The sequence below is a fragment of the Glandiceps talaboti genome, chromosome 12 (assembly GCF_964340395.1).
Source record: "Glandiceps talaboti chromosome 12, keGlaTala1.1, whole genome shotgun sequence".
In the NCBI taxonomy this organism is placed as follows: domain Eukaryota; kingdom Metazoa; phylum Hemichordata; class Enteropneusta; family Spengelidae; genus Glandiceps; species Glandiceps talaboti.
Genome location: NC_135560.1, coordinates 10,632,598 through 10,650,489, shown reverse-complemented (window position 1 = coordinate 10,650,489; position 17,892 = coordinate 10,632,598). Strand labels below are relative to the sequence as shown.

General features: G+C 37.5%; 1 protein-coding gene across 1 annotated transcript in view; it reads left to right on the top strand.

Annotated features, from left to right (window-relative positions):
- The first annotated feature begins 2,566 nt into the window (after positions 1–2,566).
- LOC144442906 (CUB and sushi domain-containing protein 1-like) overlaps positions 2,567–17,892 on the top strand; it is a 24,973-nt gene continuing 9,647 nt past the window's right edge. Inside the window, exons 1-11 of the mRNA XM_078132281.1 lie at positions 2,567–2,864; positions 3,074–3,190; positions 3,783–4,130; positions 4,687–4,803; positions 5,896–6,243; positions 7,108–7,224; positions 8,336–8,680; positions 9,283–9,396; positions 9,768–10,115; positions 10,526–10,639; positions 11,232–11,579. Coding sequence (XP_077988407.1) covers positions 2,567–2,864; positions 3,074–3,190; positions 3,783–4,130; positions 4,687–4,803; positions 5,896–6,243; positions 7,108–7,224; positions 8,336–8,680; positions 9,283–9,396; positions 9,768–10,115; positions 10,526–10,639; positions 11,232–11,579 — 2,614 coding nt within the window. The remainder of the gene's footprint in view (positions 2,865–3,073; positions 3,191–3,782; positions 4,131–4,686; positions 4,804–5,895; positions 6,244–7,107; positions 7,225–8,335; positions 8,681–9,282; positions 9,397–9,767; positions 10,116–10,525; positions 10,640–11,231; positions 11,580–17,892) is intronic.

Below are 17,892 nucleotides of genomic sequence, written 5' to 3'. Positions count from 1 at the left end.
AGTAGTCACACAATTTTATGTACAAAAACAAAATAGCTTGTAATAGCTTCGAGAATGAGTGAGTGAATAAATAGATAAATAGATAAATAAATAAATAAATAAATAAATAAATAGATAAATAAATAAATAAATAAATAAATAAATAAATAAATAAATAAATAAATAAATAAATAAATAAAAATACATATAATTAGAAAATTAAAGCGCTTCGGTAAGATATATACTTAAAATCATGCAATATATCTAACATCACGCCCTATGTATTGCAAAGGAAATGTTGGGAGCTCTATCGGGCAATAATTGCATGTATCATAGACGATACAAGTCACTCGCACGACATGTTGCACTACTGTCATTTACGCTGCTAAGGGCCTACAAAGCAATGCAACGTCAGTGATAGATCATTAGATTACGCCAGTGCTATGGGGAAATTCATTTGACTATTTCAATACACTTTTTCTTGGCGACACCGATAATAGTTAAAATACATCAAGTATTAGCAACAAAAAATTGTTTAACAAAATGAATACACTCTCCAGCAGGTACATCATTTTTACAGCTGTGTGTCCTCGGATGTAGCTGAGAGAGACGTTGATAGTTATGGCGATTTAATGACAATATATGTATGCTGACTATCGAGAAGTTTAATTTCGTAACTTCAATCTTATTGATGTTATCATAGGCTATTACAGTATACATTTAGATGTCCAGTATTTGCATATTGACCCAATTTTTATTCCTCGGAGCTGAAAACAAAAATGGGTCAGTAAACATAACGTACCGACCCACTTGGTGATACGCCTACGCGATTTAACCATTATCACAATTATAACTATTACCATGGTAACACCATGTCCCATATTTACAATAATAATGAATAGATAATGTCAGTACAGTAACGACTTCCCACACTGTGCCGAAAGCAGTTTACAACACTGTCAACAAAATGTCCAATTTCAAATATATGTTAGCATTCTCCGACTCGGAGGTAGATGATGAAACCTGCTGAGGCCCTTCTGCAGTATAGCCTCGGTCCGCAAAACCCATCCGGGCCGTATGTATAACTGTCGATTTTTATATAGTGATCGGATGGTTATCTGTCAAACGTTACCGCGAGGAGGGTGGATAACATTCTGTAAGTGCCCACATTGGGTGTGTAATACTTTTATTACATGCCAACCGATTGAATAGTGCAATATCAGTTTTACTTGCCCAGCAAGTACCCCGGATGTTCATATCTGGAAAAATAACAAGACTACGTGTACATATTCTACGTAGGGCCGGTCATTGATACAACGAAGATGTTCACAGCAACACGTTTATACCCAAACGATGTTTGATATTGACTACTTTCATTACACTTACTTGCAGGTCTTAATGTTACTGCAATTCCATCAACAGCAATGCCTCCAGAAGGTAGGGTTTCCTTTAGTATCTGCCTGTAAAGTCTCATCTCTATTTTGTGTGTTAACACTTGTTTAATTATTACATTATCATTAATTAGAATGCAGTGGGTTATCGATTAGTCTGTTGTATCTTATTTTATTTCATTTTGTTCGTCACTAAACTGTATTTCTGTTTCAGACACTGTTATAACTTTTTAGGAGTACGAACCACTTTACTTGAAGGAAAAATTCACACACACACACACGTACACATGCACGCGCGCGCGCGAGCGCATTCATTGCATTAACCGCGTTGCATATTAATTGTGTATTCAAAACAAGAACAAATACGCGAAGTATGTAAAAATGAATTATAACTAAAACTATAGACCAATCACTAGAGTACATATATATCCGACAACACCCAACAGTTCTTCTGATTAGTTATAATGTATCTTAAGAAAACAAAAACAAATTCAAATACCAAAGGCAGCCTTTTTATTGGTTATGGTTCGATGGCTGATGTTAGTAATGCAAAGTCAAGATGCCACGTTTACTAATGTAAACAATGATATATCTTGGTTTAATTGGAATGGGTGTTTCTATCAACATTTTTTCATTGAGTAAAAAGATTTCAATTTAATTAATTTCATTGAGTAAGTAGGGTTGGTTTAATTATACAATAATGCAATTAATTAACTTCGTGGAAATTTGATTAAAAATACACTCAAAATTTGTTCTTATAAATAAAAAAGGGTCGATTTAATTAGAAGGTGGATTTTACATCTAATTAACTTTGTTATGATGAAACAAATCTAAGCGTGGATTTACTTAACACCATTTGATCAAATTAATGGATGAGTCATTCGCGATTTGGTCCATTTGGTAAAAAATCACTTAATTAATTTTTTGGGCGTTCCATCTAGATTTTGTTATTGTCACTAATAAAACAGCGTCAATTTAATTACATTTGGTGTGTGTTTTTGGTTTGTTCATATGCATCAGAACCAATGTAGTTTTATTAGAACCCTCTCCCATGTGCTCATGTAATTTCCGAATTTTTCTAGCTAAATGCACTTGCATTTTTAAGTTGACATATGTACCCCTGTCGCTTCTTTTTCGCCTTTGAAGTCGACTGTGTCCTGAACATAACCATTCCATCTGAGGGCTCCGTTGACATCATGTCGCCAAATTATCCTGGTAATTACCCTGATGACTTGGACTGTGAATGGATCACATATACCACTGAAGGTACAAGAATCTTCGTCGAGCATTTGGATTTTAACACTGAGGCATGTTGTGACTTCTATTCTGCCGGCCATGGTAATAATCCCAGCTTCGGTAGCACTACGATTTGGGAACATTCGGGTCCTTTCCTCCCTGACGATTTTGTGTCCTTTGGTGGCGCTGTTTGGATAACCTTCAATACGGATTATAGCGTCTCATCGAAAGGTTTCTTAGTGAGATTATATGATACCGGTAAGTGTGATATAGCAAATAACTGAACATAGGTGTGTACTTGTAAAACCGAGATGGGTAATTGGATTTCTGTTGTACTTGAGACGTCACTGTATTGTCTATATGTAGCACACGTTGCATTAATTTATGAAACCAGACAAGAATACTTTGCGTTAATATTTATCTGTCTATGTGGTCATACGTTCAAACGATCCATTCTTTCTGTGCAGGTTACGGATCCTGTGATGGTCTATGTGAACAGTATAACGAGAAATTCGCCTGCAGCTGTAGGAGGGACTGTATTTTTGAAGATGACTGCTGTGGAGACTACTTCGAAGTTTGTGCTGGTGATTAATTCTTACACTTGTCATTTCCCCCATTTAGAGTCTCAATTTAAGTTCTATACATTGAGTCATGACATACCAAATTTTCAAACGATCCACAACCTTATGAAGCTCAACAGACCGGGTGACCTTCAATAAAGAGCTTCCTGTGTTTCTATAGGAAAGTGACATGATTTTTGCAGATATACAAGAGAATATACTATAGCTATATAGCCATCGATCACCGACTTGTGTCATCTTGCAAGAAGAATCATTTCTCACGAACGTTTAGTCTACATTGACAGGAGTAATTCTTACTAAAGAGCCATCATGTTTTTCAATACTGTGGCGCTGACGATACTGAAGAGATATACATTAGCAAAAATTCAAAATTTAGTTTCATCATAATTTTGACTCTGTGAGTAGACAGTATTACTGTCATAATGCCACGTTGCCCTTGACAACTGACCAATGTCTTCTGGTTTGGATGTCGATGTGAGGTCTATGGTAACATATATGAAAGTAAGTGATGATAATATGATAATCTCTACCTCTACCAGTACGCAAAACTGACATAATATTTCAATGACAACTATCGTCGGTTTTCACCCTCTAGGTAACTGTACCGAAACCATCTCCATTCCGATTGACGGTAACGTAAATATTACTTCTCCAAACTACCCATCGAACTATCCCGACGATGCGAGATGCCAGTGGATTATCAGTACTCAACAAGGGACTAGCATTGATGTTATCTTCGGAGACTTCTACACCGAGTCTTGCTGTGACCACTATTTTGCTGGCAATGGAGATACCCCGTCTCAGAATACCAGTGTCATATGGGCCTATTCGGGTTTCACAGCCCCAGATGACTTCGTTTCCATAGGCGATACTGTTTGGATGAGATTTGTTTCAGATTCGCGAATCAACGAAAAGGGTTTTCAAATATTTGTATACGATATAGGTAAGTGTGCGTGTGTGTGTGTGTGTGTGTGTGTGTGTGTGTGTGTGTGTGTGTGTGTGTGTGTGTGTGTGTGTGTGTGTGTATCAAGAAAAAGATTGTTTCCAATGGCCGAAGTCGTCATTCTGCAAAAAAAATATGTAACGGTTTATCACGTCGATAGTTTGGTAATTCAAGGTTCAAGGCTCATTGTTGAGGTACACAATCATGTTGGTTGTTGGAGATAAATCAGAATTATGTACATTAAACAAGTGCAACTAAAATAAACGTTCAGGAAGAGAGGGCGCTAGATAAAACTCATAAGAACATTGGCAGTAAGAAGTCACAAGTTTGTCATGAAACAATTTCTCTGTTAAAAATAAAGTCAATTTTTGCACAGCACCAAAATACTTGAAAAAAAATCGTGGATTTGAATTTGACTGCAGTCTGTGACGAGGGTTGTTGTCGATTATGCAACTCTGGGAGTCTCCAGGCTCCCCAGTGACGTCATTGACCCCAATCCGAGGCTCCCCGGGATGCATAATCAAACGTACCAAGGATTGCTTTTGTTTGTTTCTAGGTCATGGGTCATGTGAAGGCTACTGCGGTGCTTACAATGAAAGACATGGCTGTAGTTGCTATTATGATTGTTTCCGTTCTGACGATTGTTGTGTGGACTATTTCGAAGTATGTGCAGGTATGTCTCAAAACTTTCTCTTTTTAAACTTATCTTAAATGTCTGTTTTGTTTCGAGTAGGGTATATGTTCACGTCTATTGTTTCAACATCCTTTCAGGATATTATACATGTCTCTCGTGTCAAATATGGGACCATTCCTCATTCAACATTTTTGAAAGTTTGTTACCGTTGATACATGTATTGCAACTAGTGACAGAAAGTGACGTCACTCATCGTTGTACAATGAAAATTAATTGACTGCACACAAAAAAATGGAATGGACACACCTGTCCAGTGATCTGACAGATAAATGCGATTGATAAGAACCTCACGTCAAAAACATTAATATTCCTGTAGTGTGTTCAGTCCAAATCAGATGTATTTCAATCTCTCAGAAGGGCTGTGAAACCATACAAACATCGTTGATTGTGGACTGAGTCACCATACGAATGTTGTGACGGGGGTTTATACACAAGGCTCTTATCAACAATGTTCATACGCATAAAAAAATCTCTTTTGCAGCTTCATTCATTTCCATCGTGTGATATCGCGTAAAGGTATGTGGGGGGGGGGGACCAAGGTGATCTGCCCCACCGGCAGCTTAAAATGGGCCCATGGTTCATGATAAGACTACACGGGATAAGTAAGACTTCAGAAGCTGACTTACACGCCTCACATTACCCCAATATATTCCGACACTGGCCGAGGTGGCGCAATTCTAGGATTTCAGTTGTTGAGGTCCGCTAATTTTGTTCCATTAACAACTCATGTATCATTTAGACAAATTGTGGACACGTTACAATTCGCATACTATTGTTTTCTATTTTTAATAGTTATTCCAAAAAGTGTTATATATTTCGAAAGCATAAGAATATACCCATATTATTTATTGTTCATATGACTGGACAGTTGTTGGAAGAAGATGACCCATGTCAAGCTATTCAACCGTTTTGGCGGCACATTCCAGACCCTGTCCCAATCCCAGGGCTTGAAGAAGGTTCAGTCATATGCCATGCAAACTTCGTTCTTAATAAAACATGATATTTACCCATATACTGATGTGAAATATGATGGTAATTTGATCAATAATAATTTTCAATTCTCTTTCTTAGGTAACTGTACCTGGAATATAACCCTTGGAAGGGGAGAAAGCGTGGACATAACAACCCCGAACTACCCCCTGGACTATCCAAACAACGCCCGCTGTCAGTGGGTTGTAGACACGGAAGCAGGAACACGAATCTATGTAACACATCATGATTTTTTTACTGAGCAGTGTTGTGACTACTACTCTGCAGGGAATGGCTACGAACCTGATGAAACGACCAGTGTTATTTGGAGTCATTCAGGTTTTATCAGACCTGAAGATTATTTATCAGATGACGGAGCGGTTTGGTTGAGATTTACAAGTGATGAAAGTTCGACCTATAAAGGTTTACATGTACAGCTCACTGATATCGGTAAGAGTCATCTTAAAGTGGCCATATGCATATGGATGAGGATTGTGCATTTATTTTGGATTACATTTATAAAATATTTTATCATGGCTTCGTACTTGAAAAATCAATGTGAAACAACATATGCTAAGTCCTTGTTTGTAACTCAGTACAATTGGCAAAAGATTAATGAACATGTGAAAATGTTTGTTATTGTACGTACAATAACAATTTAAACTTTTTACACATTTTTGTTTAGCTTTTTGCAATGCATTGAGTAACAAACACAGACTTTAGTCAATTTTGTTTCACACTTGGTTATCCATTTTGACTGAATTTATCAGGTGCAACCAATGAGTTATTTTTTTTTAAAAGAATGAATTCGAAAAAAAGTCACAAATAGTTAATGACCTATGTTGAAAGTTTTTAGTCAAACTTATGATTAAAAGGAAAATGAAACATTTTCGTATGTACCCCCCCCCCCGCACACACACACACACTCTCTCTCTCTATCTCTCTATCTCTCTCTCTCTCTCTCTCTCTCCCTCTCTCATTCAGCTTCATTTTCTCTTTAAACAAACATTTATCTACGCCATTAGATTAATCAAATTCGACAATGCTCAAACACTGCCCACGTTGCCGATACCTTTCCCTTTCACCATTGCCCTCTCAGCTGACATACGAGTTTTTCCCGTTGAAATACTAGCTGTTTTCCCTGTTACTTTCCAATAAAAATCTCACCCTACTGAAAAATCGTGTATGTTCATGAAAAGCTTTTTGTACGACTGCCTTCATCGACTGCACATGTTGACAAAACTGCTATCTTCAACATTCAGCGTGTTGGTTGTCTATGTTTTTAACTTTGCTTCTCCCAATGTTATTTCGTAGTGTACGGTTCATGTGTTGGCTACTGTAATGCATACAATGACAACCACCAATGTAGTTGTAAACTGAATTGTATGATTGAAGATTCTTGCTGTGGAGACTACTTCCAGGTTTGTGCAGGTAGGCCAAATAATCCAACATACAACCAACGACATGCAAGCGTTAACAAGTAGAACTTGTTACAAACAGGGGAAGTAAATAAACGAATTGGATTAATAACACTTGGCACAGCATGTTGGAAGTACATCATAGACTTATATTACATTTAACGATTTGATAAGAAGACTTTTATGGCCCCTTTACATGTACATGAAATGCCAGGGAACTTTAAATTCAATATGCGAATATGAGCTATCACAGTACATAAAGAGGCCACAACACTGTTCTTATCAAACCATGAAATGTAATACACATGTACAGTCCTCCGAAGTTCCAACATACTATGCAAAGTGCTATTATTCCAATTCATTTAATAGGGAACTTGCGAACCCGCCATGTTAAATGTTGCATCATGGGGAAAGTAATAATAAATACTAATCAATTAGTATTGTATTCATTGTCGATACATTGTTTGTAACCACAAATAATCAATTCATAGTTACCCTGACAACTGTGGGAGGTTAATTTTATCAGTAGCTCCAGATTAGGTATTACGATAACCACAGATAATCACATAGTCCTTTGCATCTGAGCATGCTCAGTCTGGATTGCAAGTTCCCTATTACTTTCCTTATTGGTAACACATTCTGTTGGATTTATGGCTAAGGTTTGAGAATGACATTAAGAAATCAACGATACAGACTAGTAAAAAAAACTCACTTAATTATGTACGTTTATAATTATGGTAACAGGTAAAAACTAAAGAATAAGGTAGAAACTTGTCTGCCTCCCACCTATATAAAAATAATATATTCCTCAATCTACAATGTATTTATTGATAACTCTGCCTGTGTTAGAGGGACTATAATACAGTGGACCGGGTGTTGCATGTACCGCATGTCAAAAAAGCACTGCCATGTAAGTTTAACAGGAAGCATTTAGAACCGAATCCAAAATGATTACACGTCAGTGTTCATCTTATTATTTTGACCGACCACTATACAGCATTGCCAACTGAGATCTAAGGTACAGCGTTACAGATGAACATGGTCGAGAATTGAGGACAATGGTTTCCGACTCATATACATCGTTTGATATACTTAAACGTATCCCATCTTGATCTTATTTATAGGTGACTGTTACGATATCATCACCTTACCTGTTGGCGGCAGTGCTCATGTAACGTCACCAAATTACCCCAATAACTACCCAAACGATGCACGTTGTGAATGGATTGTATATGGCAGTGGATATGCCAACATGCTAGCTGTCATATTCACCGACTTCTTAACCGAATCTAGCGATGTTATCTTTGCGGGCCATGGTGACCATCCTAGTATGAATACGAGTGAAATCTGGGCATTCGGAGGAAACAGCCCACCGATGGACTACGTTTCGTATGCTGGTGCAGTATGGATACGATTTCTGGCCGACAGTGCTTTTACGTTCAGAGGTTTCAATATCACGATAACTGAAGGTGGGTCAAACCATAGACCCTCCACCCCCACCTTGGTGGAGGGTCTGTGGTCAAACTTTCAAACGTCAACTGCGTCAGGCGTCCGTACCGTTCCACGACACTGTCATACTTCTGAGCACAATTTGCCAAAAGGGAGTTTAATTTGTGTTTTGTGGAACTCTCTGACACTTTAGAAGGACTGGACGGACATTGCTTGTTTACAACTATTGCGCATGTTAATGTACTAGTCTTATGACTGCTGAGATATGATTTTCCTACATATTACACGGAGCAACCGTGATCGTTTTCCTCGGTTAAAATTACTATGTGCACAGAAAGTCGTAAAAATCCACTTGCAGATATGAAGTATGGTGGCATTATATGCAGTTGGAAGTTTTCAACTTCAGTGAAATAAAGAAGACATAAATGTCGTTGGCGGCGCTGTCTTCAACTTTACTGATTCAGATATCTATGTCGCTGGTGGCGCTGTTTGCACATACTTATAAAATTGTAAACACGTGTTGGTGGTACTATTTCGACTCCAACCCCAGTATCTAAACTTCTCTACGTCATGAACAAAATCTTAACTCACAAATTTTAAAGCTTACATGTTTACTTTCTAGGAACATCATGCGCGGGAATGTGTGGTGAATACAACAGTCTTCTTGGTTGTAGCTGTGAATCAAGTTGTGTTTTCACTGATGATTGTTGTGAGGACTACTATGAAATATGTGCAGGTAGACATCATTAACATATATTTGCATATATATAATATAATCTGTATATAATTTGAATATTGTTTGACATTCGATTTGCTGATTGGTCAAAAAGTTTCAAGAATGGATTTTATGTTACAAAGCATTGGAAATAGTCGAATGTCGATCACTCAACAACATTTTACCATGGGAGTACATTATAAGATAAATATTGTTGTTTTGTACCACAAGATTTCATTCTACAAATATAGACTGTTACTGAGCTGTATTACTACCGTTTCATATATGGCAGTGATCCTGGTACTATACTATACTATTACCTACTTACATCAAGTCGTACACAACACATGTTCACATTTTCGCTTATGTTCTTGTTTATATTCTTCATCCAGGTGATTGCGTTGAAACAGTAATCGTACCCACCGGGGGCGTTGTAAACATCACAAGTCCGAATTATCCCGACAATTACCCGAACGACGCCCGATGCCAGTGGACTGCCTATGTTGAATACGATGGCAAGATATCCGTTGAATTCAAAGATTTCGTTACAGAACTGGACAGTGACTTTTTAACTGTTGGCGACGGAAATGTGCCGGGACAGAATGTTGTTATTAATAGGCATTCTGGTGCTACACTACCAAGTGATTTCGTATCAAGTGATGGATCAGTATGGATGAGATTTGCATCTGATTACAGTATTACTGCACGTGGTTTTTATGCAACTCTTCAGCATTTGGATGGTAAGGAACGATCGCACAACGTCACACAAGATCAATAAGCGAACTTCGTTCGTACGTTTAGGGGGGGAGGGGAAATTGTGTCCGAAGCAAACAATGCTCGTTTATTGAGCTTGTAGGACATTGTGAGGCAAACGCTGTGTGTAAACTAGTTTCGGTTACCCAGACTCTCGCCGTGATAGTGTCCCGGGATAGTGTGAACATATCTAAAAAAATATGTCTGCGCGAGTGTGTGACATTGTGTGACGGTATGTTTGCACATGGGCAGTTTTTTAATCAGCATGTACGGGATGTTTTCACTACTGGCGCTCGATCGCTGTCTTCACTTTAAAATATTACAAACTTGGCGACCCTGTAAATTGATTAAAGTTCTCAATTCTTTTGTTATCTTTCATTTTGATTCATCTTTACAGCGGGTTCTTGTGAAGGCCTATGTGGATATTTCAATTGGGATTTTGATTGCAGTTGTGCTGGGGATTGTATCCTCAATGATAACTGTTGTTCTGATTACTTTGAAGAATGTGCAGGTAAGTTGTGTTATTTGAAATATTTATTTATTTAACTTTGACATTAGTTAGCTGCAGGCAGCCCACACAGGTGACGAACACCTATAAACGCGGGCCCCTAAACAAATATACACAGAAATAAGAGACAGCACGGAGGAACATTTGTGTTACTTGTCATATAAATTTATATTGCATATGATAAAAAAGTTACAATGTCATACTCGAGATAAATTTACTAAAATGGAATAATGGCATAATGGAATTGCCCAAACGACACAGTCTGACAGTGCTATCATCTTGAACTATGGTTTGTAATGGTGAAATTTGTACATAATCTCCCAAATAATAACCTCGTTCCCATTGTCATTATTTTCGCGGCATATATGCACATTTCACCTAACGAATATTATACTAATGTATCTACAATCAGATCGCCACCGAAACCCCAAAGTCTATAGTCTAGATTTCATACTGGGTTCAGAATTGTCAAGGACAATTGCTTTCATCATTATAGCATGAAATTCTTGACGGCACTATATTTATACCCCATCATGCAAACTTATTAATGCCATATAGTTTATTATAGTCACTGGCGTTTTCTTCATTTCTACAGGCAACTGTTCAGAGACCATCTATCTATCGAGACACTCAAGCGTCGATGTTACATCTCCAAATTATCCAGACAACTACCCTGACTTCGCACGTTGTGAGTGGATCACATACGCTGTGGATGGAAGCAATATATCGGTTGAATTTAATGACTTTGTGACAGAGCCATATGCTGATTATTTATCTGCCGGGAATGGTGATGACCCAAATAACAACTCAAGTGTAATATGGTTACATTCTGGATTTGACTTACCGAATGACTTCATCTCAGACGGAGATGTAACCTGGATAAGATTTTTCTCTGATTACTCGTTTAATTTCCGCGGTTTCAATATTACGCTGACAAATTTAGGTAAGCTGATTCGGTGTCTACAAAGCAGTTTCGCAAATTTTATCCCGCTAAGTTTTGATTATCATCTGGTCATATGTTTCTGTTGGTATTACAATCAGACGTTATTCCCAATATTTTTCCTAGTTCAGCCTAAGAAAATACGAGTTACCTAAGGGGTCTTTGACAACCCTTAGGTCACGAGTATTTTCCAGCTGAACGAAGGAAAATATTGGAGAATAACATAATTATACCTGCGCCAGTAATATCAAAGATAAATAGAGGGACATAATGGTAATTTTGAACGTTTTGACATAATTATATTTCGAACGCAGCAGAACCAGTGACGTAGACACGCGTTGTTGTGACGTAGACACGCGTTGTCGTGACATAGACGCGCAATAAAGGGCAGCAATCCAATCCACACTTCTGCTGACACTCACTACGTTTTGTTTGATTTATTTCAGGAAATGCATAAAACTGAAGACAGTGAAGATATAGTTGTCTCCTTGAAACTCGTCATATGTAATAACAGGCGTTCTTCGTTTTGACGTCACCAATCATGAACTTGTAGTTGGATTTTACTATAATTCGAACTGACAGGAGAACTATCAAGGCATTATACTTACCCACTACAACCTTTTTGTCACAAACTGTTTAGAGATATTATAAAGGCCTCGACCTCCTCGGCAAGAAGTACTATCTATTTGAATCTGAAACTACCGAGGATAATTTAACTTAAATAAATAAATAAATAAATAAATAATTAAATAAATAAATAAATAAATAAATAAATAAATAAATAAATAAATAAATAAATAAAGTTTTATTAAAGTGAATACGCTATTAGTAACATTTGGTGGCGGGCATTATTGTTATTACGGGTTCATGAAAACGGATTGTATTATAGTCATATTATAGAGTACAGTAATATTAAAATTATTCTTATGATGACGTCAATGGAAGTGATAAAATCTGATAATTATGCTCACTTTGTTTCAAATCGTTGAGTTGATGATTTACAAAATGAACGTTGTTCAGATTGATAAAGTGTCGCCCACCATTTTCCTCATGGTGTCCAGTGATATCGCTAGTGGGATGTGGTCTTTTGGCAAGAGAGAGAGAGAGAGAGAGAGAGAGAGAGAGAGAGAGAGAGAGAGAGAGAGAGAGAGAGAGAGAGAGAGAGAGAGAGAGAGAGAGAGAGAGAGAGAGAGAGAGAGAGAGAGAGAGAGAGAGAGAGAGAGAGAGAGAGAGAGAGAGAGAGAGAGGGGGGGGGGGGGGTGCAAAAATTAACAGAACGACAGAATTAATATATATATATATATATATATATATATATATATATATATATATATATATATATATATATATATATATATATATATATATATATATATATATATATCGTGTATGGTATTATGGGCCGGTTGACACTTTTTAGCTTTCCTTGATACAGATGGAGTTTTCAAACTTGTCATTTGATAACGCGCAATATACAATCAAATCGTTCCTGGGCTAGAAATAACAAGATAGATTAAATGTGTTCATTCATTACAGCTTTGCATTTAATATATACATACAGATTACCACGGCTTTTTGTGAAGGACCAACCTTGGGGACCCTACCCACCTAGCGTCATGTCAGCATTCACACAAAGCAAGGTCATCGTCACATCTTGACCTATACATGTCATCATCTTTCTGCACCATAATGAGTCCATGTAACGTTTTGTCTACCTGGGAACAAGGGGATATCAAACACCTGCAGTGGGACATTGTAAAATTCAATGTACGTACTTTACTATCTTGCTGACCTACATTGTGGTTGAATATTGTGAAGGGTAAAATAACATTATGGAACAATTGCAAATTACACCTGCCAGTTCGTTGATCAGTCATCTTTCCTCCTATATAACACGTCTTAAAATACTAGTATGTATGGTGATAAACAGAGAGAGGCAGGCAGAGTGCTCAAATGATTGGACGATAAAATCATCAACACCATAAATGATTAAACTAAAGAGTGTCGTTGCCTTAATTCAATGCACCAAACACTATTGTCAAATATGAAAAGAAGCTAAACAATGTGTTCGAGCCATTGTTCTTCCAGCTGGCCTGTACTTTATTATTTGACACTGATGAAACTTAAATGTTGTCATTTCAGAAGAATATTCGCGAAATGCAACATTGTTCTAAGTATTCATTCTTGACAGGTAAGAGATCATTGTGACCTTGCGTCAAAACTCTACAAATCTAAATCATCTGACATAAAATTGTGGAAAGTTACGAATACTAGAAAGTTGTGTTCTGTCATCCGTGATAGTACTTCAAAAGCAGGTAATGTAAAAATGATTATTCATATGTTTGTTTCGGATTTCAATATTGATAGTAAACCTTTTATCAATGTTTATCTGACAACATTTAGTTAAGATTGGCCTCATCACTACCGACCCTAAACTGTTCTTACGTATTCGAGAAAAAATAATAAAATCGCAAAAATTGTGAAGTCTTGTGAGAAATAGTGGATGCGGAAACTGACATTAACTTTAAAAGACAATATAAAACTTCTTCCAATCTGTAATGGCTGTACATCTGATGGGAAAGAACCAATAACACAGCAACCATGGAAGACAACGGAAAACATAACTACCTGAACTAGACACTCACACATGAAAAAAAATATACACCCCACCTATTCTAAAATTGAGTGTAATCGGAACCACAGGCCTAACCTCATGAAAAAAAAAAATATTTGACCGCCTTCAAATTGAAGTATCCATAGTGACCAAACTTTCAAATGATTAGACCGTGCTATTGTTGCAATTTTGTAATCGATGTGAGTATACCACGTACGTCGCTGAGATGGCAAACTGTAGTTGAGATAGCGACAGTTTGCCACTATATTCAGGGAGGACAAAACTAAATCAGAAATTTCTTCCCAAAATAAACGATTTTTACGGACATATTTCTCAGAGCTGGGAAACATTCGTTTTCAGTTAGCTCAGCTTCACAAGTGTTCTGCTCATTTTCAGTCAAGCGTGGAACTGGAGATTCTCCCAGAAAATCTTCTAAATTATGGTGGTTTTTTTTCAAAAAATTCTTTTCCAGGCTATTAAACAAACAATCAAGCCTGATAACAAAGTTTGATGTTGAGATAGACACAAAAAGATAACACACAAGCATCACATACACAGTGTACACTCTTTATTTAGTTAATGATAGAAACAGTCACTGCATGAAAGAAACTGTACCATGGATTTTCTTTGAACTTCAAGAAATTATACCACATGTCTATTGTACTTGTAGTAGTGTGCATGCTGTTACTGCTATTTGTCATTAAAATATGGAAGACGTGTAGCAAGTTCATTTAGAAGATGCTAGAGTGTTTGAGGTATCGTGTCCACAGACAGACAGACAGACAGACAGACAGACAGACAGACAGACAGACAGACAGACAGACAGATAAAAGTATAACATAACCTCCCTTATGGGAGGTAAACATGACCTCTGTTAAAATGAACATGAAATCCCCTGCTAAGGTGAAGTCCATTGACGTCAATACACTCTTCATGGGAAATCTTCGTCAAATATCATATGGATGTAGATACGACGTGCGTCACCGGAGATAAGGCCTTCGGACATATGCGACCCATGGCATAGATGATACATCAATTCACTTCTCGGTATAAAGTTACTCACACGGCATCTCTTGATTCCAGAGCATCTTTGTTTTCATCAAACTTATACATGTACAAAATAGAAGACCAAAGAATGGGTTTTGTTCTTTATTTCTCATTAATATGTCTTTGCGCCTTTTTGCAGCGAACTACAGGTAAGTCTTCTTCTGCTTTCCTGTTTTGTAGCTATATTTCGATGAACTTTATCCAAAGTTATCTTTAAACTGAAAACCTTTTTTTTACATCTAAAGAGTTTGATACAACTTAAATCGTCTGTAAATTACCTAGATTATATTGAAATTAGAGTATCTATTCTTGATACTTGGCAGATTATTGGGTGTTCCCAACTTCCCCTTAACGATTGTTTGCCAGTAGGCTGTAAAAGAAAGATTTTAAAAATTTGCGAACAAGAATAAAAATGATACAATACCCAAAGGAAAGATAAATGAACAAGGTTGGGAGGACGTATACAAAAGATCAACAAACAAACAAACAAACATAGAAACAAATAAAATAAATAAATATAATTATGGAAACAAATATAAATAAAATGAATTTTCCCTTCAGAAAGGAAATTTATTGGCCAACATATGGACATATTTATAAACAGTTTTTATTTGATTTAAAGTAAAAACATATATTATAATGGTTAAAATAATGAGGTGGAATGTCGTTGTTTTCTTTTTAGGCAATAAGTGAAATTTTCTCGAATTGCTTTCAAACTATTTTACGCCTGTTTTGCTTTAACAAGACATCATGTACTGTATGTAGTCACAGGTATGATACCAAAGATAATTATCAAAGTCATGCAAAGTACAACTTATCTGACAATGCAATTTCACGTGTACAACTCCAGCAAGTGTCATGTGAAGGGTGTTAACTTAAAGTTGTATATCCAGGGTGCCCAAATCATATGGTATCTTTGGGCCGATGGCCTCTGAATACGGAATAAATAGACCACTTATATATATAAATCATATGGTTAACTATGTGCCCAGATCCTATGGTTAACTATGTGCCCAGATCATATGGTTAATTATGTGCCCAGATCCTATGGTTAACTATGTGCCCAGATCCTATGGTTAACTATGTGCCCAGATCCAATGGTTAACTATGTGCCCAGATTCTATGGTTAACTATGTGCCCAGATCCTATGGTTAACTATGTGCCCAGATCCAATGGTTAACAATGTGACCAGATCCAATGGTTAACAATGTGCCCAGATCCTATGGTTAACTATGTGCCCAGATCCTATGGTTAACTATGTGCCCAGATCCTATGGTTAACTATGTGCCCAGATCCAATGGTTAACTATGTGCCCAGATCCAATGGTTAACTATGTGCCCAGATCCTATGGTTAACAATGTGCCCAGATCCTATGGTTAACAATGTGCCCAGAACCAATGGTTAACAATGTGCTCAGATCCTATGGTTAACTATGTGCCCAGATCCTATGGTTATGTGCCCAGATCCAATGGTTAACTATGTGCCCAGATCCTATGGTTAACTATGTGCCCAGATCCAATGGTTAACTATGTGCCCAGATCCTATGGTTTACTATGTGCCCAGATCCAATGGTTAACTTGTGCCCAGATCCAATGGTTAACTATGTGCCCAGATCATATTGTTAACTATGTGCCCAGATCCTATGGTTAACTATGTGCCCAGATCCAATGGTTAACTATGTGCCCAGATCCTATGGTTAACTATGTGCCCAGATCCTATGGTTAACTATGTGCCCAGATCCAATGGTTAACTATGTGCCCAGATCCAATGGTTAACTATGTGCCCAGATCCTATGGTTAACTATGTGCCCAGATCCTATGGTTAACTATGTGCCCAGATCCTATGGTTAACTATGTGCCCAGATCCAATGGTTAACAATGTGCCCAGATCCTATGGTTAACTATGTGCCCAGATCCTATGGTTAACTATGTGCCCAGATCCAATGGTTAACAATGTGACCAGATCCAATGGTTAACAATGTCCCCAGATCCAATGGTTAACTATGTGCCCAGATCCTATGGTTAACCATGTGCCCAGATCCTATGGTTAACTATGTGCCCAGATCCAATGGTTAACTATGTGCCCAGATCCAATGGTTAACTATGTGCCCAGATCCTATGGTTAACAATGTGCCCAGATCCTATGGTTAACAATGTGCCCAGAACCAATGGTTAACAATGTGCCCAGATCCTATGGTTAACTATGTGCCCAGATCCTATGGTTATGTGCCCAGATCCAATGGTTAACTATGTGCCCAGATCCTATGGTTAACTATGTGCCCAGATCCAATGGTTAACTATGTGCCCAGATCCTATGGTTTACTATGTGCCCAGATCCAATGGTTAACTTGTGCCCAGATCCAATGGTTAACTATGTGCCCAGATCATATTGTTAACTATGTGCCCAGATCCTATGGTTAACTATGTGCCCAGATCCAATGGTTAACTATGTGCCCAGATCCTATGGTTAACTATGTGCCCAGATCCTATGGTTAACTATGTGCCCAGATCCAATGGTTAACTATGTGCCCAGATCCAATGGTTAACTATGTGCCCAGATCCTATGGTTAACTATGTGCCCAGATCCAATGGTTAACTATGTGCCCAGATCCTATGGTTAACTATGTGCCCAGATCCAATGGTTAACTATGTGCCC